This window comes from Haliaeetus albicilla, chromosome 1 (genome assembly GCF_947461875.1).
Source record: "Haliaeetus albicilla chromosome 1, bHalAlb1.1, whole genome shotgun sequence".
Classification (NCBI taxonomy): domain Eukaryota; kingdom Metazoa; phylum Chordata; class Aves; order Accipitriformes; family Accipitridae; genus Haliaeetus; species Haliaeetus albicilla.
In genome coordinates, this window is record NC_091483.1 from 34,481,802 (window position 1) to 34,506,172 (window position 24,371).

Below are 24,371 nucleotides of genomic sequence, written 5' to 3' on the forward strand. Positions count from 1 at the left end.
CACCCTAACACACTTCACCAGGCTACCTCCTTCACTTCTCATGACTTACAAGCTGCCGGGGTGTCCCGGTTGCCCCAGTTCCACCCTGGTTGCATCAGCTGCTCTGCCAGGCTCTTGTGCTTCTCTACAGGTGACATTCAGATCAAACGAGTGGTCAAAAAAAGATTCCTGCCGCAGTTTCAATATACTTTTGCTGCTTGTGTAAAGCCTTTCAAACTCATAGCTGAGTGCAAGGCTCACTCACATTGTATTCCTCTGCATATTTTATAATGAGCACTGCTTGAGAAAATGTAGACACAGCTTAGTGCTCAAATTTATTTCAGAAAATGACAGAGGAGCACTCTGCTCCCTCTGAAGGTCTTTTTTTTTTTTTTCCCCCTAACAGCAGGGCTTATTTGAGGACAAATTAAAAATAGCCTTGAAAGTTACTCTGGGCTTTAATCTCCCACGTGACGTTGCATCATACATGATGAGAAGGAAATTCCTTCAGGCTCTAAATAAACCTATTATCATTTAAGCTCTAATGGGTTATTTTGAAATCCAAACAGAATACACCTTTGTGCACTCACACAGCACAGAAGATCACTCTGGATTTCCAAGCCCTAATGGAGGCTTAGAAAAACATAAAAAAGGAAACAAGCAGCCAGGAGCAGGCTGGTAAAGAGCAGCAGGCTAAGCTGCTATGACAGAAAGCTTGATGGTGTGGCAGCATCAGCCGGGTGTGGGATGGGGACCCTCCAGCTCAATGGGGACAACAGCTTGGGCTTCTGCCAGTTCCCTCTTTCCACAAAAATACACCTGCAGCAGGGTGGTGCCTCTCCCAGAGGATGCAATCATCCCTGTGAAGTCCTGTCTGCCCCAGGCAGGTGAGGGGGATGGGGGTTAGCTCTGCGCGGGCCATGTGCCCTGGCTCCAGATGGACCTGGCATCTTGCATCCTCTGAGGCGCTAGTTCCCCTCTTCCTGTCACCACTGCCGTGCCACCTGCTTTCCTGTACCACCCTGCCACTTGAGGTGAGTGCTTGAAGTTTTTCTTTACTAATTACTATACTGTAACTTAAAAGGAAGCTTTCTTTTTCTTAATATGTAACAATGTCCTTTTTACTGAGCTAGAAATTCATAAATAATGCCTATGTCTTTCCTAGGAAACATTTACTTTCCTGAAGAAAAAAAAAAAAAGCACTAGCCTAACAGTCACTTCAAAAAAAAGGTTTATATAATTTACTGGCATTTCAGAGGCAGCCTCCCTGGTCCAAGAGGGCGTGCATGTGATACCCAACACAAAGTCAAGACAGAACAGGAAGTAAAAATTGCTGTCGTCTTCTCGCTTTCTATTTTTATGTTCATCTAAAGCATATTCTGCACCAAATGTGAAAGACCTTGACTTGTTCAGCCTATGCAATGCACCTATTTGAAATACACAGCCTTTGACTCCTCTTGTGAATGGCTTCCCCATATCAACAAGGACAGAAAACAGATACACTGTCACGCATAGGCCGCTGCTTCCTAACAAAGGAAGAACACAACTACAGGTGTGGAAATTTAATCAATCATCATTTAGTTCAACACAGTAAAAGTCTTCCTTACATATATATGTCCACTGACACATTTAACACACCAAAGACTGCTGAAAAATCATGATTGTTCTCTTTCTCTTTCTCTCTTATTTTTACACAAAGCAAAACATACAGAAAAATACACATCCTGCCTTCACATCCTGCCTGATGTTCTCAGTATCTTGCCAGTGCTATGCACTGTTTTGACAATCAGCTTCCAGCAGCCCTGCAGGCCTCATGTCCACAGGGTTCTGTAGACAGAGCTGTTCTGCAAGCCTAAAATTTTTTTTAATTGCCAAACATCTCCTTAGAAGATATACAGAAACATGACAAATATCATAGTGTTATCACACTAAATAATAAAAAGTCCATGAATGCTTTACAAATACAGCTCTTGACAAAGTCTAGGACTTATCAAATCCTCATCCTAAGAACCTCTCTCAGATAAGTTGAAGGCCATATCCAGGGGAGCACAAACTGCTCCTTCAATTTACAGTTTGCAGGAACATGTCTCCTTAGTGTTAGGTGCTCCCTAAGAGAATCCTTAACTAATACAGATGAAAACTTTACTCTAGCTTCCTCTTGCAACGATGACTGCTTAGCATATACTGGCTATATGTTTGGTAATGCACAAATCACCGCACCCCTGCTGCTGAAACCTCACCAACTAAACAAGACCAGCACAGTGCAGACAGGATGCACATATATGTAAATATACTTGGTTATCAGCTTGCTTCTTGGATGCATGTTAAATAGGATTCTTCTTTCCTAACTTTATTATCTAACAATCAGGTATCTGGTCTAAGCTCATTTTTATAATCAATATAAAATCTCATTGAATACACACACTCATGAGTTTACAAAGTGCAATAAAAATAAGGCAGGGTAGAAACCAGAAAATTGAAGTTGTTATTGCAAATGAAACCAAAGACTTGTTGTCTTATTTTTGCTTTAGAGTGCTCCTGACCAAGAGTTAGGGCAAGCCAAATTTTTCATTATGCTCTGTGGCATACAGCAACTTTTTCTTGAGTATTTTTTTACTGCTGTATCTGGGGAGGAACAAAATGTGGCTGCAGGTATTAGCAAAAGGATAGAGCTCATCTGGATTTTCTGCTTCAGGATCTGCAATAGAAAATTTAAAATGTTCCAATCCGTAGCCAGGGATTTGATCAGATCCTGACAAAAAAGCTGAAGGAAGGGGAAAAAGAAAAACAAGTTAGCAAATTAAAAAACAAACACAAGATAATATCAGAGGATGAAAATCATGAGGGAAAATTAGTGTAAAAATATGGCTATTTCCATAAGCTAATTATTTTGCTTTGTTGAAACTATACCGGAATATAATAAAGTCTCTTGCTGATTCGTGATAATTATAAGCCCTCTTTTACTTATATAGACTTTGTGGCTGAGAAAGCCCAGGCTAGGTTTGACCTTCCACATTTAAAAAGGATGAGCCAGCTCCTGCGATCCTTTGAGAAAGCTAAACTGCTTATGTCAACATAGCCTGCTCACACAAGTTAAGGCGTCTGACCCAACAACTGATAACCACAAAAGGAAGGGATAAAGTAATTGCAAGGTTCAAGGCGGTCAAGGGATGTGAGGAGGGTCAGAGCTGTGTCTGTGCAATTCTTTGTGGCTTTCACTAGAAAATGTGGCGGGGGGAACATGTTAAAAAGCCATTTGGAACTATAGTATTTTCATATGCAAGCATCTAAAATGTGCGTTGTGGGGGAGAAAAAGGGCCATGAAAAGTTTTAAATGCCTGATATATTACCAAGAAACTTTTTCTTTTTGTCTTCTGGGAGTTCATGAAACACAGTCCAGAAATTCCTGATGGTTCGATCTAACTTTTTATACTGTCTGTACGTCACATTCTGTTGAAGAGATAAAAACAAAACAGGCCAGTTAATCCTCACTATTTCCATTTTTATTTAAAGCAACAACAGTTTATCCGATAAATTTTATAATCCTGTTCACAGATACTCAAATCCTCTTAACCTCCGGAATCTGCTTGTTCATTTGTTTTTCAAAGATTCATATGACAATCCTTGAGCTACAACTTGATTTTTAGTCCCCTTTATTCTTGTACCTGATGTAGATCAGAAACAGACTCAAACCAGCGACACAAGTCAAAAAAAGAGAAAGTCCCTTGAGCTTCTCTTTTCTGTTCATAACCTACACACTCAATGAAAGAACAGGTCAGAAGGAGTTTATGCTCAGCACAGATAGCAGAAGTACACTGTGCTTGTATCCAATACCTTTTCCAGCAGATGCCAGTCAACTTTTGTGTGTCCCTGGAGAACAATCTGGAGCTCTGCAGGGAGAAACATCTTCCACTTCCTAGCCGGGCAGCCTCTTAAAAACCCTTGCATGAAGTCCTGAAATGGCTTCCGTACCGATTCATTGAACACATAATTCACATACAAGTCAACAAATTCTTTCCTGCAAAGATATTTTGAATCCATCAAGCAATGCAATAGGTGCTTTTTTAAAAGGAGAATTATAGAGAACTTTATTTCTTATTCCTTTATTCCGTATGACCTGCTCTACTGTAAAGACTCAGTCTTTACCAAGAGCAGTCATCACTGGCAATTATTTATTCACTGAATAAGCTGGGAGGATCATCACAAATAGAAGAGAATGCTGGCCAACATGGATTTATTTTGATAATACTCCTTGTACTTCATGTGAACGCTCCAATGAAATCCTATCAGACACTTCACTATTAAGATGGAACCTAGCAGACCTAAATGGTGTAAATTCAGCAAAACTCCACCGAATGCCCAAGAATTACCCTGAAATCAAAATAAATATTCGCACAGCTGCTAATCAGTACAGTTTCACTCTTCTCTCTACTGTGATGGGGATTTGTTTAGTGACATTGTACTTGTACAATCAACTCAATGTAAATGCTATACGTCAAGCTTCCTAAACAGACCTTTCATGCATCCCTATGGGTCCTCAGATCATCTGCATAGCTCAGGCCACAGAATTTCTCTCTGTCCCCTGTGCTGAGGTTAATATTGCCACAATACCTTATTGATAGATTGCTCCTTCTCTGTTACATACAAGATACTTACAAGATAAGTAAGCAGGAAACATTTTGCTCGTTAAAAAAAAACTTAGAGAGGTGTACCTATAGCTGGATTTCCCAGACAAGTTGTCTGTATTTCCCTGAAAATATTGTTCAATGGTATTTTATACATTTGTTAAGAACTTCCCGGATAAGGCCAGGCATCTCTGTATATGCAGATGCCAAGATGTCCAAGGATCCCCTTCTTATTCACTGATTGAACAAACTGCCAATGTCTGGTATGTATGTAGCACATACAAGAACTGAAAGCATACAACCTATTGGACCAAGACCAACAGCACAAAGCTGATGTTCAATATTTTCTAAGAGTATATGGGGATGGGTATAGATATGGTATTTCATACACTCATAACAAGACAACAAGATAAGAAAAAAAAAAAAGAAAACCAACCTGTTACCCTTTGTGACAGGAATGTTGGCACCATTTTTTTTAAGTTCAACAGCAACCATGGAATCTCCCTCTTCCATTATCTACGCAAATAAATGAAAACATTGGATGCTATATCTATATATGACAGATATATATGTGCTACATCTATCATTCTTTCTTTCTGCAGGGCCTGACATAGCACTTTTATTAGTTTGAGTTTACAGGGCCTGACATAGCACTTTTACCAGTTTACAGACAAGTTGTGTCATTTGCAGTGGGACACTGTCTTGCCTGGGTACATGCATGGCATGTCTGGATGGCACAATGTCTCACCATGAAGTTCAGGTCCAGGCTCTCAAGGATATGATCACATTCTTCATCCAAAATTCCCTGAAGATTCCTTTCGAAAAACAAAAGGGAAAAAAGAGAGAAGAAATATGATCATTCAAGGCACTTTCAAATTCTGCTGAAAACCATCCTTTGACAAGCAGTATTTGAATGCATATACATACAAACACCTATACTCACAAAGAACCTTCATATATGGCCCTAAACTGATCTATGCACTTATGTCCTGCTGCTGCCACGAGCTGAGGGCAAATGCCTTCACCGTGAAGGATTCCAGGCAAGTCCTTCCCCACACTGTGTGGGGATAACTTTACACAGACTTCAGTGGCGAGTGGGCTTGGACCACAGCCTTGTTCTTCCAGATATCATCTAGTGAGGAATTAAGTGTGGACCAGTGGGATGATCTGGGAGAACCATTTTGGGGTGCAGCACCTCTCAGAGAGTATTGCAGGCAACCTGATGTTTCAGTCCACTGAGGGCTCTCTTGTACCTCAACACAGTCACTGGCTTGTGGGAAGGGGTTCTCATTTTCTTGGCTGTTTATAGCACTTGAGTGGAAAGCTGAGCTTCAGCAGCCTAGAAGCTTTATGCTGGTGGCAGCAGCACCTCTCCCTGCCCTATCTGCCTGAAATCTCCTTTCCCAGCGGCTGGAAACCCTGCGTGCAGGTTCTCAGATTTGGCACAACTGCAGCCTATGGTGATACTGCGCTTGTGCAAAACAACATTGTGGAAACTGCTAATTAGTAAATTGGAGAAAAAAACAACATTAGTAATTGGATGCTTAGTTCTTGCAAGTCCGAACTACAGCTCGAAGTGTTTTGAACTACATATTCACAGTGTGGACTTGAGCTCACGCGGAGCAGAAATCTGACCCCTTCTAAGCCACGGGGCTCGGCTCTCTATTTTGGCGATGCCAGCCTCTCTTCGAGAGCAAGGCCCATGCCCTGGACAAGGACCACCTTGGAAATCTGCGGCTTTTAGCAGCTCCGCAATGGCAAATGCAGCTGCCGGGGGTACGACAAACAGGGCCCTGGGGATCTCCGTGCACATCGTCAAGCTAGGAGACCCGCTTCGGCCGTAGCTTCCCAGCAAAAGCTCGGGCCGTGGCCGGCTCGTACCGGCCTGCGGCGGGCAACAGCTCCTCGAGGTCCTCCAGGGTGGGCGTCAGGCCCAGTAGCTTTTTGTAGAGCGCCCTGGGGAAGGGGAAGGGCGCCATGCACCCGTTATACAGGGCCATTCCGCACAGCATCCCGATCCGGAAGAAGGTGTGCTCGCAGCTCGAGGCCTGGTTACAAAAAAGAATATAAAAAGAAAAGAAAGAAAGCCGTGACTGCCTTTTACCCGGGAGCAGGCTCCCCACCTCCGCGGGGCTGCTGCGGCCGCCCGGCCGGTCCCTCACCTGGCTGTGGAACCACGCGAGGCCGGAGGCCAGGCGGCGGAAGGCCCCGGTGCTGGGCTGGCAGAGGGTCCTGGCGGCGACGCTGAAGAGCTCCTGGGACGGCCCGCCTTCGTCCCGTCCCGTCTCGCCCACGAACGACACCTGCGAGCCCCAAGACACCCATAGCGCCGGGGAGAGCGGCACCGGCACCGGCGGCGGAGAGCGGAACCACCGTGCGCGTTAGCGCAGCCCGGGGCGGGTTGGCGGGCGCGCCGGAAGCGGCGGCCCGGGTGGGCGGCCATGCTGGGTGGCGGCGGCGGGCGCCGAGCGGTGGCGGCGGTGCTGCGGCGGGCGGCCGCCGGTGGCCGCGCAGCGAGCGGCGAGGGCCAGGGGCAGGACCCGGACCCGGGGCAGGGCTCGGGCTCGGGGCGGCCGCAGCCGCTAGAGCCGTCCCTGCTGCGCTTCCTGGTGTGCCCGCTCTCCAAGCGGCCGCTGAGGTGAGGGGCGGGGGCCGGCGGGAGAGCAGCTCTGGCTGCCCGCCCTTGGCCTGCCGCTGCCCCGAGTCGAGCGAGAGGGGCTGCCAAAGGGCAAACCCCGGTGATTCACTCCTCTTTTTGTTTTGTTGGTTCTTTTTTGTTTTCTTCCCCTGACTCGCCCGGCCAGGTACGAGGAAGCTACCAACGAGCTCATTAACGAGGAGCTGGGCATTGCATACCCCATCATCGACGGCATCCCGAACATGATCCCGGAGGCTGCCAGGACGACTCGGAAGAAGCCCCCAGCTGAGGGCTCGAAGCAGCCCTGAGGACCCACCAGCCACAGGGGTAAACTGGGGCCGATGGCTGGAGGAGGCATGCTCCCCTCCCTGCCCACCCTGACTGTACTTGTTCCCCTCCTATCCCTAGCAGGCTTGTTTTACTCAGCCAGCGTAGACGAAACCTTCCCGCAGGGCTGCACCAGCACAAACAGCTTATGTTTCTACAGTCTCCTCCTTCCTGTTACAATACCGGTTTATGTATTCTTCCACCTATGGACCTGGATGGGGATTAAGCTTTTTAGGCACAACTAGCGCGATGCACTTGATAATCCCTGGGCTTCTCTAAAGCAACGTGGTTTATTTAGTCTCATTGGGTATTGCAGTTGATTTGAGAGAGTTCCCTTTCTGGCACTAGTGACTGTCGTCATCTTCCTAGTAGTATCTGGAACTGTATGAAGTCCTCTGCAGCAGCCTATTACTTAATTACTGCTAAGGCAGATAAAGAGGAGGAATAACAAGAAGCACTAATTCCTTCTAGCAGATCCCTTCAAGAGTGTTGTGCGTTTGTAGTGGCACTAATGAAAATCTTCTAGGTGGTGATCATTTTTACAAGGAAGAACTGTAGCCTGACTGAAATAACTGATCTTAAATAATAAGCAATGACAACATGCAGTGATATGAATCTTTCTTTGAATTATGAGGCTTAGTTTTGTTTTGAGCTGATGTGTGTGTTGAAATGTATCAGTCTCACTGTCAGAAGAACATAAAATAAATTGGGCTGATGTTCAATAACAAAACTTGACTTAAATGAAGAAATTTAGTTGGATGATACTCATGTCTGTATGTCCAGTAGCTGCTTGCTTGCCTTTTTTTTTTAAAAAAACAAAAAGATGGGGAGATGACAGCACTGCAGAGAAGATGTACTTCTGCATTTGGGGGTTTTGTTAAAGTGGCTTCCAACATATTCCATTGTCTGCTTAGGAGATGTATGTCCCTGTACTATTTGTTAAGTGACTCTGAGTGCCCAAGTTTGATAGCCAGGCTGGGTCATCTTTGTTAAAGAGGCGTCACCTGACAGGTTAGAGGAGAAACAACTCCAACTGAGCCCAGGATTTGGTAGCCAAGTTGGCAGCTACAAATGCTGTTTAAGTATGTAAAGTGTCTTTCCCCTTAGCACTATCCTCCTCACTAGAGGGGGAACAGAAGATAATTCTGCTAAATACCTCAACCTTCCCTCTTTTCATTTACGGCAACGCTAGAGAGTGGAGCGACAGACCACTATGAAGGTGTGGGGTGCAAAGAACTATGTACTCGGTACTGTCTGACAAAATGTCTTCACAGGACAGAGCTATGAAGGGGAGAGGTTAATGCTATGATAATCTATTATTACAAGGATTTCTTTTTTATGTTCTGTTATTGGGTGGGTTATATCTGCAACACAAGACACACCAATGTCCCTTACCTGCTGAAAAATTCAGAAATGCAGCACCAAGTTGTAAATACTGCAGATCTCAGTGTCTCTTGGTGGGATACTAATAATGTGGTCAAATTGATTGGGCTGCTGCTGGGCAAATAATGCTGTTGGGCACAGTATCAAAGGCAGTGCCCGCAAGAGGTGTATTCGAAGGCTGACTACCTAAGTGCAGCTGTTTGTTGGGGCCCCTTGTACAATCAGTGAACAGAGACTCCAGATCCAGAGGACAGTACAGAGCACAAGCCATATTGCCTCTGTAAATAAACACCTCTTTCAGTGGCTGTAGTGAGGAAGAGGGAAGGAAAGGTAGCTCTAGGAACCGTTGTGACTCTTCTCCTAAGTGTGCAGGAAGGAAAAGCTTTGACAGCTCTGGTTGGCAAGAAGGCTCACTTCAAAAGAACCAGAACTGGGTAATCAGGCACTGAGATTGGTATTTCCTGCTGCACAGGTGTGGTGCCAGACTCTGACAGCCCTTGTGACTGATACCGTACATGGTCCCTGAGCTGAGCTCTGCTCTGGGCAGGTGCCCTGTTCCCATGTTAGCCATCTAATGGCTTTTGCAGGGCAGGGCTAGCATTGCGATATCTGCTGAAAATACAGCTGCCAGAACCTTTGGGTTTGTGTGGAAACCGCAGACTAAAGCCATGTGGAGACAGCAGCATTATAATCAGCATTTCATCTCTCTTGCTGGCGCTATCCTTCCTTTCCCTTCAGGCAGCACCTCGTTGAGAGGAATGGCTTTTGTGGCTATGTTGCTTGCTGGCCTCTAAGGCTGGCTCCCCAGCCACCAGGTTTTTCATGTACAGCAAACTAGCCTAGAGCCTTTAAAGTCAGTCTAGCAGTAATAGTAATGGACTTTGCCAATTACCAGTTTCCTGAGCAATCCTATTACATCACCCCAAAGCAACTTCACAGTAAATAGCACTGCCACTTGAATTTAACTTATTGCAGCAAAGCTTAATGGCTACCTGCAATAAGAATGTAAGATACTGCCTTCCAGATTTACTTTCCATCCCCCATAGAACATGTTTTACAGTACTTTCATGAGTAGTTGTTTTGTTGTATGCTCGGTGAATACTGAAACCCTTCTACCAATGCTTCAGCAACACTGAAAACCAAAAAATGCTGCAGCAATATATTCAGAGCTAACAAATAATACTATTTAGTATCTTACCGTTAAGATCCTCCTAAATTGCTGGGTTGGTGCGTCATTTAAATGGGTCCATATGTCTTGCAGAAGGCAGTGTCTTCTGACTGGGAAAATCCACTGTTCGTGGCCCATCCTTAATAGGTGTATCTGAAGATTGAAGTAACAGTCTGTTGGCAGTGTGTTTATCTCTTCTAAATCGTAAAAAGATTGGCCACACTTACAGTACTAAAGGGGCTGGACAGAGCGTTGCGTTCAGTATAATGAACAACGATCTTGTCTTGCATGTCAAAGATGCATGGATATTTGGTCAGCTTCCATAGGACCATCTGAAATGACAAGGAAGAAAGAAGCTGACATGTTGATTTCTCTTGCAAAATCAAGAGTTCAGGGGTGCATGTGCAGACTGAACTGCCAGTCTGTACCCTGGCAAACTTCTGTATCTCTGAAACATGCCCTTGTTGTGTACAAGAACACTACACTGACAGAGGCACACTTCCTAAAAGCAGCTTCTAAACACTTCTGTGGGTGGGAAACCCTGAGAGACAGGCATCTGAACTGTCTGTGCAGGCAGACACTTGTGTTAAAGTGCCCCAAGAATAAAACAGAGAGAGAGTGATTTTAATAGCATCTTCCACAATTCAGCTAAACCAAAACACATAGTAAAAATGTCCTGGATACCCAGGTTATGGTATATTGTTGTTTAAAATGGTTGGGTTTATTATCTGTAATACCAAAAGTAGATATTAGTGTACAAAAGAATCTAATTCAAAGTGTTACACCTCCAGTGTGATGGGGCAGCAACTTCAGGTAATGTCCTATTTGACTTTTGATTCTATACTGTTTCTCAAACCTCCTCCTCCGCTCTGGTTAATTGCTACAAAATTGGTACTTAGCAAACAAAAGCTTATGAAAGAATTAGGCAGTTGCCCTGTGAATTCCAGCCAAGTTGCCAGAAAACTGCGGTTTTTGCCTAAGGAAGCCCCTACTATCCACATTTCTATTTCAAGCTGCTTCCTGTGACACCAATTGCATTTGGTAGCTAATTTTCACTCCTTCATGTCATCAAGAAATGAACCATTTCACAGATTATCTTTTGTTACCACGCCTTTGGTTTTAGATGTAAGTAAATTGAAATGCTCAACAGGATTTCTACATAAACTTTTAAAGAGACCTCACAATATTTCTGTTAATTAAACATAATAAAATCCAGAATAACAAGAAGTATAGCAACCATCCCTCCTGGTGCTATTTCACGCTGCTCACCAGTTCAAAGCAAATAGAGCCGTTTAAGATGCTAGAAGACAGCTCCAACTCTCAGAACCAGGGGTCATCACAGGAGAGGCGCTATTGTAGCTCCTAAAATACTGGGACGGTAAATGGCTTGCATAGTTTAGAACAGCTGGAGAACTAGGGAAAATGTATTGCCTTTGAGATGTACTTGGCTAGAGCCTAGAGCTGACTTTCATATGTATCAACTCATTTAAATAAAACAGAAAAAAAAGTGGTTTGCACTGCTGGTAAGATTTTATACTTACTTCTTCTGTATTAATGACCGAACACAATCTGATAATAAATTTCACTTGAGGCACATAGAAGTTGTTTTCTTGTACTCTGCAACCAGTTCTGGAGTTCACCTGCATCAACACACGCAATATGAAAAGGGGTGTCAGCAGATCTAAGTGAGCTATGCATCTATGTGGCAGGACAAGACTAAGGAGTAACAGGGCTCTCTGCAGAAACAGCTCTGAGACCCTGCAGAGAAGTGGAAGGATAGAAGTGCTCACTCAACAGTGAGAAGTCTCAGAAAGCCATGTATAAACTAGCCGGAAAGCAAATTTCATTTACAATGAAGACCCCTTAACAGGACTCCATGAGGAGCTCTTGACTTTCCTAAACTTTGAACATCTCAGCAGGAGAAAGGATGGTTGTCAAGAAGAATACAGTTATTGCCCCCTTTCTTCCCCTTGTTCGTATGCAGCTAAAAATGGTCTAATTCTATTGTCCCAGAAAATTTCTTGGGTAACGGACTCTTAAAGCATCATGCAGCGTTACTGTGGCAGCCATGATGTGCCAGGCAGGTGGGTTGCCTTTTAAATGCTGTAAGCATGTTACTGGGGCGAGGGGTCTCACCAGCAGAAAGGGGAATGGGCATGCTATGTAATGGACACCACATCCATCGCTCTGTACACATCAGTGCATGCACTCCTCACACCACTGAAAGCATCCCTCCCCCTGCCAGGGGCTGTAACACACTTCAGCTCTTCACTTCTATAGAGGGTCACCCAGGCACAGCTCAAGAGTGGGATTCCTTCAAAGCTATGCTGGTGTAGAGCCAAAGAGATTCCTGAAGCAATGTCAAATGACAAGGCCCCACGTTCCCTTGTAAGAAGGAAACCCAGAGAATTCAACAAGTAAAAAGGATTAAAATACTCTAACTTGTACTGATATGTCCTATCTAATCAGGATCCAAACACTTTCTCACCTGATAAAGAATCTGCAGTATTTGCAGAGTAGCTGTTTCATGTGGGTACAGGTTTAAGGGGTTTCTGTGGCAGCTTCTGACTTCCACGATAAATTGAGATAGATTTTTCTGGGAAACCCTCTGATACAGAATGACCAGCTCCTTGAAAAAGGATGTTTCTAGATTTGACCACAGGCATTCTGTAAAGAAATCAGCTAGTGAAGTATCTGTCACAGGTAACATGCAAATAACTGCAATTTCTGGATGAAGCTGCATTTTATCTTTTTATCAAAAGAACTAAACAACAAAAAAAGCTTAATTTTGCACTACAAAACCCAGTAAATTTCAGACTGAGAGGTGTGTTTTTTTCTTGCGTCTTGCTGCGTAGTCCCCATGTTTCTAATTCTACTGAAAGCATTTATTTTGGCTGAACTCTGGAACAAATTACATCAGTGATACTAACTCTTGCTCCACAGCCAAAAATGATCAAGTATTTAAATCATTCAGTTCTATCATCATAAAACCCTACCAAGAGTTTGCAGGTCCTTTGGCTGGAGCTTCATGATGGCTTTTGCTAGAAGCCCAAGAGAATGATAAGAGCTGTCATCCTCTCCCTGAAGAAGGAAAGGCAAGACCAAGTAGACTCTAAAATTTTCAGGTGAGATGGGAGAGGAAGACAATGATGGCAGTAACCTCTCAATCTCCTTTTGCACCTTCAGAGGAAAAAAAAAAAAAAGAGACAAGGGTTAAAAATGCAATTATGTTTTGCCAAAATCATCTATGAATTAGGTTGCCATGAAATTCCCAAGTTTCATGCACAAATCCAGACCTCCTCAGTATCTGCGTAGTGAGAATCCTTAAATTGAATCCTTACCTCCTGTAAGACTTTTGGCTTCTTGCTGATCTTCTCATAAAAACGTTGCACTTCTGGTAAGTCTACACCCGAGAAGTCTTTGGAAGTTTTGAAATGTTTGTCTCTATCACAAAGGAAAAAAAGAACACCAAATGATGTGATAAGCTGGATTTTGTTACTGAATGAATAGTGAAGCATCCTAACATCAGAAAATACTTGGAAAGTTCAGCCCCAGCTCCAGCGGCTATAATTTTATTCTGTTCTAAGAAGACAGTCTCACTGTGGTGTGACCTGTTTAATATTCTGTCCTTCCTGTCTTCTGTGGCTGTGCACTGTTAATGGTAGGCTTCCTCTGTTTCACCCTAAACTGACTTGCACTTCAGTGCCAGGAGGAGCTATTATGGATCCTTTGGGAGCTGTAATATTGCCTAAAGGGATTATCATCATCTGTCAAATGTCACTATAGGATAATCTGCTAGAATGTGAGCTTCTACAGCAAATTTCAGTAGGACTGGGGGATAAAAATCCCTTAATTTTAGCTTGGGCTTTGAAAAATACAGACTTGCTTCTTGCAAATTCAGATACGACTCATCTTCTCTACATATGTGGCCTACAATAACACTTTCTGGTCAGTTTACATGCAGCCAATGTATTCTGTTATGTCTAAGTCAGCGCACGCTACCTTTTCTCCAGGAAGCTTCCATTGATGCAAGCCTCAGACGAAAAGATCAGTCTGATATTCCTGACAGTAAAAAACAAACCAAAGTCAATTCTTTCAACATGAGTAGCAACGAACAAAAACCATGGGTACAAGTATGTCTGCACCTGACCACATAAAATTTTTCTTGGCACCACTGTACTGAGAGCAGTGCAGAAGACACTGTATTTGAGGAGTTAGTGATCATCAGCAAGCCACCTCTGCTCCCCTGGGCCTTGTAAGGGAACCTGCTCAAGCGCCCCATGCCAGCCTGTGTCGCTCGCTGGTGGGTGTTATGATGGAGATATCTTCTCCTGACAGCTTGTGACGTTGCCTGGTTTTGTTTGTTATGCAAAATAAAAGGCAGTGTGGCATGGGAGGGAGGAGGCACCCCTCCACGGACGGGATCTTTGTAGCACACTGAGGGAAAATCCATCAGGGTATCCATTTGCTGCTGCATGAAAGCTGGGTTCCCAGTGTCCGAAGGGATGTTAGACTTACATGCTACCTGTATTCCTGGTTCTCTATTCTTGTTAAAGCAGCTATTTTATCAAGTGATTTGCTGTCAGGCACTTCCTATTGGTATCTGGAAAGAACCCTTTCTCTCTCTCACTCTCTCAACAACCACTTCCCATATGATCTAAACCATACTAAAAGTTGTCAGGGGAACATTGAGATCCAAATCAGCCAAGATTTTTAAATGTGCTAAATCAGCAGCTGGAGTCAGACTTGCCCAAAGAAAATAACTTCCCATGTAAGATCTGAAAAAAGACTATGTAATCATAATTCTCAGCTGTAAGTGTAAGACTTCCCACAGTAGTATATACTTACTGCTTTTAAAATGGGTAACTAAAGAAGGGATCACTAATTTTTAAATGCTGACACACACGAAACATTCCTATTTGGGTACTCTGCATTATGATTTTTGCACAAGGCCTCGGCCTGCAGACCAAATCTTTCACTGATTTAACTTTTTGGCTCTTCATCAACTTAACAAGCATCCTGTGCAAGAAGAGGAGGACAAGCCTCTGAAGCCAGGCAGTACATCTGCTCTGTTCCTGCAAAAGGGTTATCAAAGGGCTGTTGCTCATCAACATCTCTTTTTCCTGTGCAAAACCTAAGTAAGAAGTCCGGGTACAAGATTCTGTCTCAGCTAAATTCTTGAATATCAGTTCCTACAATAGCCTCCAAAGGATAATAATTTTTAGAGAAAATCATGTATCAGAGAAAACAAAAAACAAAAAACAAAACCAGCAGGTTTCTGACTTACTTTTTTATACTCTCCCAGTGTTGCAAACCGAAATTAGAAATCCATGTGTCCACATCTTCATCCTTCAGAGTGGCAATTCCATTCAAATAGGAATTCTGTATGAAATGCGTGAAAGTATTGATGAGATTACAGGTCTAGCAGATGGGGTTCTTTTTTTCAAGCCAATCATTACAAGAAAATTTCAGCCTAAGTATGAACAAAATGGTCATCCAGCTGCAAATGATCTAGATGCATTAACCACCAAACAGATATATAATCGCACTACAAGTTAGTTTCTGTGTAAGCATGAGACATACATGAACTTGGTGCACTAAAAGCAGAATGGAAAATCCAAATGTTTCCAGCAGTAATGTCAACAATGGTAAAATTAGAAGCCATGATCAAATATGCACATACCTCGTTCTTCTTGCAAAGGACAATACTTTGGTTTCCTCCTGCAACAATTTCAATCACTTCTTGTGATGTGTTGTTTTCTGTGAAAGAATAAAATATTTTCAAAGGAACATTTGAAGAGACAGTCATTATCTTCAGAGAATTCAGTGCACAGATGTGGAACAGGAAAGAAATCCCTCAGATAGTTGCTGTCTGTCTAAAAGTTGATCCTATGTGGCCATTACCCACGATTATAAATCAAGCAGCAAATGGAATTATCCATTGCTAGAATCTGTTGGGATGACCAAGCAAGCATGAGACATAATGTTAGCCTCTCAGTACAAACATGAAATCAAGAAAGCAAGCATTGCCCTAGAAGAAATGAATATAGATTGTACACATCTGCAATAGTCCTTACCCTGACAGGATTCTCCAGTATTCACTGGTGAATTGATGGGAAGTGGTATCAACTGAGTAGGCGTTCTCTCATGTCCCAGCTGTCCTTCTTCATCAGAACCAAACAAATAGACTTTGTCCAAGGAGGGGACGTAGACTAACGTGTGCTGTCTGTTCAGAAAAAGAATAATAGTCATAATAAGCTCATACCATTGGGCTAGTCAGAATAAAATTTAGAGATACATTTTCAGAGTGGATAGCTGAGGCTTGCCTTTAAAACTCCCAACAGTTCAGCTACAGAACCCCTTTAACCAAAGTCATAGGACCCTTCCTTGCATAAACATTCAGCAATAAAGAAACATACGGACTCAAATTCCCTATGCTATCCTCTAATATTTGTGATTTACCTTGGTTCCACATACAAAAATAAAGTGTTATGGCTTGCTAGCTTCACGCCCTTCCATTTTTTCAAGCGCAACTTCTATGCTCCTGATATAAAGCCCAGAAAAGTCAACAGGAGACTTTTTCTGGCCCTGTTCCAGAAAGGCAGAATGAAATTGGATAATTATCACCACTCTGGTTCCTTCTAAGGACCCACCAGTTTGTCAAAGTGGACGGGAACTCTGTGACTCTCTTGACACAGGCTTTTCACAGTCTTTTGCCCTTTGGAACCCAGTACACCCTTCATTTCTTAAAAGAGCAAAAACCAAGGGCTTCTGGTATTTTTTGCAGCCCCCTCCATCTGCTCGGCATGGGCTGAGGATTCGGCTTTCAGAGGGGCTGTGGCAGGAGGGTGGCTTACACATGAGGAATGGACGATATTCTGACAGTGCTGGCCTACTGGGATACAGGGATTTGAACATCATGGTGACTCCCCTCCCCTACTGTTCTTCAGTGATTCCCCTAAGACCTTGACCTTGGAAGGCATGTCATTGGTACTTTCCCACCTGCCGCAGGCAACCTGCGAAACTCTTGCTCCCCACAGCTCAGCCACCACACGAGGTGTAAGTTCATTCCGTGTGGAGTTGTGACCAAGCTGGCCAGCCCCTCCTGCTCCAAAGGTGCACACCAACCCCTCCTTGAAAATGAAGAAGCAAACAACAGGATCACTGCATTATTAACGGCATTCAAATGGTCACCACCGAGAGCGAGAACCAGCAAGACACAATACGTTATATGGGACTTGATTTAAAACATCCCTGATTCAAACACAGGTAGAGTTCACTTCGTGCCAAGCCTAATCTTACATTGTCTAATGTCCAAATCATTTAACTCCTGAAAAAAGCAATTTAACTCCTGAGAATAATTCCCTGATGTTTAATAGTTTTAGTTGTATGAGTAAACTCTAGTGAATTAGCTATTGTTCACATCTTCTTAAGTCACCAACATGCTACAAAAAAAGACAATATTTTCAAAAATACTGAGAGTTGAATTGCACCTCTTTGCCCCAGGATTCCCATTCACCACTTCCCTGCAAAAGTTTACATGCAGGTGACAGGAATCTGAGAAAAGGCCAATTTTCCCAATAGCTTAGTTAGCATCCCTTAGGGATTGTCTTCAGACTTGGATGGAAGCAGGCATTGCCATCCTAATTTCTCCATGCTGACTTTTAGCAATGTATCTTTTCTTGCAGGGTGAGGTCTCGGATGCTGACTTTCCATTTCAGACTCACCTTGGAGAGAACTGCAGTATGATCTGCCCCACATGAGATAAATACAGTCTTCCAGTGCTCTAATGCTCCAATGTATGACGGGCAGTCCCTGTCTGGAAAGAAGATAGCACTGCTGAAGTGGAAGAGTACTGGGGGGTCTCACACAAAGAAAGATTTAGAAAATAGGGTGTTTTAGCACTTTCCAGTCCTCTCTTACAGCAATTCATGTATTTACAACTTGGGTTTGAGTTGTTTTCTACCCTCCACTAGAACATACTTTTTTCTCATAATGTTCTTTTTTATAGTATTTTCTTTTCATTTACATTTGATCTGCAACAAAACACAGTGCTTTCACATCTGCTTGCCAAAAGGTACTTGGCTTCAAAATATCTGACTCTCAAGGGTGCAGACTCATTCAGATCCTGCTGACTTCAGGTTCTGTCTGGCTACGGCAACTCTGCTCTAGCCTTCTAGGCTTGAAGAAAATGGGTGATTTTAATTCTTCTCTCACCTTGTGTTTACAGAGAATTAAAGAAGGCAAAGAGGTATAAAATTAATTTCTTTCATGCAAGACTGCCTGGAGAGAGAATGGGAGTGGAAAGAGACCTCTGAGACATATGGGTTTAAAAGCCCATGCTATCCAGCTGGCCACATAAAATGATTGGAAGTTCTCTGTAGAAATACAATCCCTAAATCCTTTGTCCCTGCATGCCTTTCCTGGTCAGAAAACAAAGACCTCATCCAGATATACTTTCTTCAAAAGACTTTACTGTCCACTGCTGCTCCAAAGAGGCTTGCCGGTCCTGAGGAGCCACTCCTGTGTCTGCAGTAAGCCCACTGACCAGGAAAACACCTTCCTGCTGCTGTCATTCCTTACCTCTTGTGTCTCTAAGTCCCAGCTGTCCAAAATCGTTCTTTCCCCAGGAGTAGACAGCTCCAGAGAGTGACACGGCAGCGCTGTGAGCTCCTCCAGCAGCAATCTGAGCAAGTGAGATGCCCTGTAGTCTTTCCACCAGCTGTGGTTGGGGAATGAGCGTGCTTTGGCTCCCAACTCCAAGCTGTCCGTGGGTGTTCTGGCCCCAGGTGAAGAGCTGACCTCCTTCACGCACAGAATAAAAGGAAACAGCTCAGCCTCACTGCTTCCTTTGAGTCTTTGCACTTTGGGAGTGGGAGTGAAAATCAGTGTTTTCAGGGACCTAGCTCCAAGGTGAGACCAGCAGCAGCAGCAGCAGCCAGATCTCCCTGTTTGCTTCTGACCCCTTCAGGGCAGTCCCATGCTGCCCGTGTGACTCAGTACAGCAAGAATAAAGGCAGGGTGTTTCCAGCTCTAAAGCCATACTTGCAAGAAGTTCCCAACCAGAGAGGTGCTCCAACTTAAGAATGAGCAGGTCTGGTGACCGCAGAGTGGGGCAGCCACGTCTGCTCTCCACAACACACCTTTGCGGAGGGGTAGTGCTCAGGAACTGGAGAAAGACAGAGCTGTAGGTCCCTGGGTGCTGGGAGGAAAGGGCAGAGCTGATAGCCAGCGCACTTTGTGTCCCCTACCCACCACTCATTACTCTCTAATGGTGTCACCAACTACTGGAAGTAGTTCAAACTCTCCCTTCTGAGAGCAAGCCTGCCATAATGTGACTCCCGTTTGGAGGAAAAGTGTGCTTGAAAGAGGCTACCTCTGGAAAGTGCAATGGCGTGCTGGTCCCCACACGCTATTTGAACAATATCTCGGTTTCCTAGTCCTTTCACCAGCCTACAAAAATAAGGAAAAAAAAATCAAAGTAGATAGATGCTGTGCTGTGAGACAAAGTCAAGGAAGAAGATCCTAGCACATTTAGCAGGAATTACGTGGAAAAATACAGGTCACCCGTCAGTTGATTCACCCTGCTCTGATGCTAGCCTACTGCAGCTGGTCTAACTGATTTGATTGTATTTTGCACCACGGAAAGCTGGAAAAAAGTCAGGCTCAGCCCTGGGCAAGCTAACAGAAAATCCCATAGCAAACTGCTGTGCCATTTTTAGATGATGGTTACCCTCACAGATTAATCAGAAGGTGGCAAGGTTCAGATGTGCTTGAGTCTTTCACCTGCAGCTTTCCCACGTGTGGTTTGCAGGTCACCTGCATTACTCTGGTATGTGCTACCAACCCTTACTAAGTTTGAGAGAAACCTGTCTCTTGTGCATCCCAAGCAGCTCAGATCTTGGTATTCCCCTCAAAATCAGTGCACTTCTTGCCTGGTTAAAAAAGAAGATAAAGTTTTGGGTCCTAGGAACGTGTGTGTTCCAGCTCCCTCTCTACAACAGGAACACACCTCAGTCTCTTGGATGTTACCTTTAGGAAAAGTGGGCTACATCTTCTGACCATTACCACCCATACCTCCACTCCATGAGAGCTTCTTACCTCGTCTTAGAGCAGTCAGCTGAGGCTGTAGTCCAGTGTTCAGAAAGCTTCCCGTTGTGGGAGAGAACGAGCGTATGTGTCGCGTCGTGGTTTGAGCATTGCACCTTCTCATTCTTCTGCGACTGCGTGTGCTCTGCAGAACCAATACAGACAGGCACAACAGTCACGCTAAGGCAGCAGGCATCTTAACCATCTTGGCCCCCTCCCCAAGATCTCTGTGTGCTACTGCTTTCACCAAGAGCTTCTGCTCCTCAGGAAGAAGTGAGACAAGTGTGTATGACTTATTTGCTCAGGCCTCTTGGGGTTTCAGTGTCCAGCCCACTGCTTGGTTTCATGCCAGACAACTCTCCCGTCTATCACTAAAAGACATTTCTCCACCTCTTAGGCTGATGTGCCACCAGCTCCCAAGGCGATCAGCAAAACGTCAGCAGAAGCACGCTCTGTTACTTTTGCACAGCTGTGGAGAGTGCCCTGGGGAGATAAAGCACTTTCTGAGGCATCTGACCTGCCCAGATTTGCCACAGCCTTCGGGATGGCATGCCTCGAAGTCAGATGTTTTACAAGACGCTGGAGAAGCGATGACAGAAAAATTCACACATTGCCTATTTACAGCAGAAGGAAGTCCCTTCTCGTCTACAGCTGAGGGGCTGCAGGTGCTTTCCCGACCCAGACCTACTCAGTTACTTGCGTGTAGCCCTGCTGCAGCACAAGCGTCCGAGAGCCGGGATGCCCAAGCGTGACAGGCGGTCATCACTCAGGACAGCCTTCCCTGATTCACCTAGCACCTCCGGAGACTCGCTCTCCACCCTTCTCACACCTCCCCAGCTTAACCCCGACATGTAACCAGAGAGGATCATTCACGTCTGTTCCCCGGCACGGTCTCCCTCCCTCCCTCCCTCCCTCCAGCCTCCCCCGCTTGCCGCACACTGTGACACGGTTCAGCACTTCATGCCGCGGCCCGCTCTCCCCGAGAGGCCTCCCAGCAGGTTACCCCAACCTCAGCCCTTTCATCTCCGCGGACCCGTCAGGGGTGGGGGTGTCTCACACCCCCCCCAGCGCGACGCGCACGGCTCCGGCGGGTCGGGTCCGCCCTCGGCCGGGACGCTCCCACCCCGGGCCGGGCTCTAGCCGCTCCGCCGCCGGTTGGTACCTCCCGTGCCCCGCCGCCGGCCGCCCCGCCGCTGCTGCCGCCGTCCCGCCGCCATCCCCCGCTCGCTGGCCGCCCCGACAGCTCGACGGCTCCGGGGACGGCGCCGGGAAGGCTCCGCCCCGGCGGGGAAACCGGAATGGCTCCGCCCCGGCAGGGAAACAGGAATCGAAACTCGGCGGGTGCCGCGGCAGCGGGAGGAGGAGCGAGAGCGGCCGGTGCCTGGGATCCCCGGAGCCGGGAAACTCCCGAGCCCTGCGCTGGAAACGTGTGAGCCGCCGGGCTTTGGCGAACGGCCGGCTCTCCCCGCGGTCTGCGGGAGACGGCTGCTGCTGAGGGCGAGGCGGGGGGAGAAGGGAAACCAGAAAGCGGGCGGAAGGGTGCCGGGCTTTTCCGTGGGGAAAAGACTCCCGTTTGACTTCGTTATTCACCTGGGACAGTGTCCCACCTGTGTCCATCCTTTGCAGCTTTCTGTAAGCTCAGAGACCTACTCTGCTGCTCGCTGTACCCTGAGGAAGAGCCCGCGCAAATTCAAGAGGAGCTGCTTGGCTGGGTGAAGTCAAGCAGCAAGTGAAATGCCCGGTTTAGAAAGACATCGGCAGTTAAAGACCATCCGCTTCCATTCTCACAGAGTCTCTCCTACCGTCTGCTAAATCTCCCCCTGCCTTCAAAGACCCGGGAAGGTCCCCCCGGCCCCGCAAAGAAAGGCTGCCCAGCCTGCCCCACCTCCCACTCTTTCTCACTGGAGCGATGCATGCAGGACCATCTTAATGATGGAATAAAGGATACCCATGTGAACGATGAAATGGATCAAAACACATAAGAGCGCTTTTGTTGTATTCCTAATAGCTTCCACTGATGAATTAAATTCAATCTGCTTAAGAAAATTTTATGCTGCTGAATACTAAGCACGGATTTTGGTGGGGCAGTCTACAAAAGTCCCACAAAGCGCAACATGAATCTACCAATTTATACTGGTGTTCACTGAAACGCAGTGGAAAATTCATTACTGAGACACCAGAAGCATTTAACGTAATATATTTGAATGGAGCAGCCTATGGCACACAAAAAGGCACACAGAGGCCCCCGGGGTGAAGAAAAAGGGATGCAGAGGAGCTGCGGAAGCAAAGCAAGGTGAACCTGGGGCATACAGTAACTGACTTCTCCTCCAGGGAGAAGCAACCCAGCCTGTCTTTCCCAGCCACTTCCCTACGCACACTGCGAGGACCTTATCTCCTTCCACAGTACATAGGAAGGTCTTGAGATCAAGAAATGCCCAGCCAGAGCTGTGAGGCCAAACCACAAGCTACGAAGGGACACTAGAGGTCCCTCGGCACCAAAGTACGAACTAACGCCTCCTCCTTGGAGGGAAAAACTAACCAAGCAGAGGCAAGGGCATTCGCCTCTTGTTTGGCACAGAAATGAAGAAATGGAGATTCGAGGGGAGGAAAGGACACGCATTGATGTCCTTCTTCCATTTGGAGCTACATTTTTCTTCCTGCCAAGTGGCCTGCTGACAGTGACTTCATGTCAGAAAGGCTTGCTCTGGGAAGCTACTGCAGGGTCCTCAAACACCCTGCGGTTCTCTGCCCAGGAGGTGTCAGGGCTTGCGATAGCCTGACCAAAAGGAATCTGGGGGCCCATGAGGGAGATGCCTGGCAACTGGCAGGAGACAGAGGAGAGAGGTGAACTGCGCAAAATGGGTTTTATAGCTAGAACTGCGTTTGGCAGATGTGTCCATCCATACTTTGGCCATTTCACCCCTTTTCATCACTTCTGTAGTGACTTACCCATAAAAAAACCAAACCAAACCAAACCAAACCCACAAAAACTCCCATGTGTCAAACACCTCGAGTTTGGCATAGTGCTTGCTTATGAGGGCAGCCCTTCTCTCAGGAGAACAGCAGAGAGCACTTCCAGGGTGAGGGGAATGGGGAAATCTGAGGAAATGTATGCAGACACCATGGTGTCCGAGGAGGAATGTCCCATGGTGGGCCCCAGGGAGCCAAGGAAGTGTGCAGCGGAAGCCCATTCCCACAGTGTCGGCAGCTGAACGGGCACAAGCAGGTCAATCCCTCCAGAGCAGATTTGGGAGCGTGGGGAACTTGCAGCCTCTCTCAGCCGGCCTGTCTCACTCACGGCCCCCCAGCTGCCCTCCATGTGAAGGGACCTGGTGACCTGCCGGGCCACCCAGCAGGGATCAGCCTCTGGCAACCCATACCGGGCAGTGCCGCATCCCCCAGTTTCACAGCGAGGCACACCGACTACCTCCGTCCTTCCCCACTGAGGAGTGCCGAAGCAGCGCCCGCTGCGCAGGCCCCAGCAGTACCAGGGCTGAGCATCGCCTCGGCCTGGGCCACCCCCACACAAGAGGAAGCCCCCGCAGACGCAGCCAGGCCGGAGGGGAGGGAACGAGCACAAGGGCAGAAAAGGGCACTCTGTGCCGCCCCACTGCCTGCCGAGGGGTTTAACAGCACCACGATGCTTTGGGATGCTGCACTTCCAGGGCACTGTCCCGACAGACTCGAGCAGCGTTGCCCAGCGCTGCGTGAGAAGCATTCCCAGTTTCTGCTGGTGGCAACAGCCCCCCGCCCTCGGCCCCTCAGGGACCCCTCAGGAGCCATCCTGGGGCAGGTGGTTATCCACAAGCCAAAGTGAAAGAAGGCAGCAGGCAAGAACTTTGTCCCAAGTATGCACGAAGGAAACCCGACGGCTCTCCTTTCCTCCTTCGTCCCCGCTCCCGCGGGAAACCCACCTCGTCCCTCGGGCTCACCGGGGCCTCTGCGGCCCCTCGCAGCTGACGGCTGGGAGCCGAGCAGGGGCGGGTGGCGACCAGGGAAGCGGACCCAACGTGACGCCGCAGCTGAGGGGCAGCCGGGACAGCACGCGAAGGGGCCGGCGGCCGCGGGAGGGCGGCGGTGCCCCGCTGCCGCGGCGGGGGCCGTGGCCGTGACCGTGGCCGGGGCCGGGCCGGCGCCGGCGGGGAGGGGTTTCCCCCGCCGC

The 24,371-nt window shown here is 46.5% G+C and overlaps 2 protein-coding genes across 3 annotated transcripts; one reads left to right on the top strand and one right to left on the bottom strand.

Annotated features, from left to right (window-relative positions):
- Nucleotides 1–1,526: 1,526 nt before the first annotated feature.
- Nucleotides 1,527–21,483, bottom strand: LOC104312517 (probable E3 ubiquitin-protein ligase HERC3). The gene is made up of 23 exons (XM_069784754.1): nucleotides 21,372–21,483; nucleotides 20,222–20,354; nucleotides 19,497–19,573; nucleotides 18,704–18,925; nucleotides 17,848–17,939; nucleotides 17,123–17,253; nucleotides 16,198–16,346; nucleotides 15,804–15,880; nucleotides 15,408–15,502; nucleotides 14,123–14,182; nucleotides 13,462–13,564; nucleotides 13,117–13,300; nucleotides 12,609–12,787; nucleotides 11,662–11,760; nucleotides 10,348–10,452; nucleotides 10,151–10,273; nucleotides 6,767–6,907; nucleotides 6,486–6,652; nucleotides 5,353–5,419; nucleotides 5,041–5,120; nucleotides 3,814–3,997; nucleotides 3,330–3,429; nucleotides 1,527–2,743 (listed from the first exon to the last, which is right to left on the bottom strand). Exons 1-23 carry the CDS (start codon nucleotides 21,424–21,426, stop codon nucleotides 2,529–2,531), a joined length of 2,838 nt encoding a protein of 945 aa, XP_069640855.1. The 5' UTR covers nucleotides 21,427–21,483; the 3' UTR covers nucleotides 1,527–2,528.
- On the top strand, nucleotides 7,014–8,333 carry LOC104313667 (phosphatidylinositol N-acetylglucosaminyltransferase subunit Y). Of its 2 annotated transcripts, none has more exons than XM_069784816.1 (2): nucleotides 7,014–7,242; nucleotides 7,409–7,778. In XM_069784816.1, the coding sequence occupies exons 1-2, from the start codon at nucleotides 7,046–7,048 to the stop codon at nucleotides 7,548–7,550; spliced, it is 339 nt and encodes a 112-aa protein (XP_069640917.1). In that variant the 5' UTR covers nucleotides 7,014–7,045; the 3' UTR covers nucleotides 7,551–7,778. The 2 variants fall into 2 exon arrangements, with proteins under 2 accessions (XP_069640917.1, XP_069640925.1); XM_069784824.1 differs by having other exon boundaries at nucleotides 7,102–7,242; nucleotides 7,409–8,333.
- Nucleotides 21,484–24,371: the final 2,888 nt, after the last annotated feature.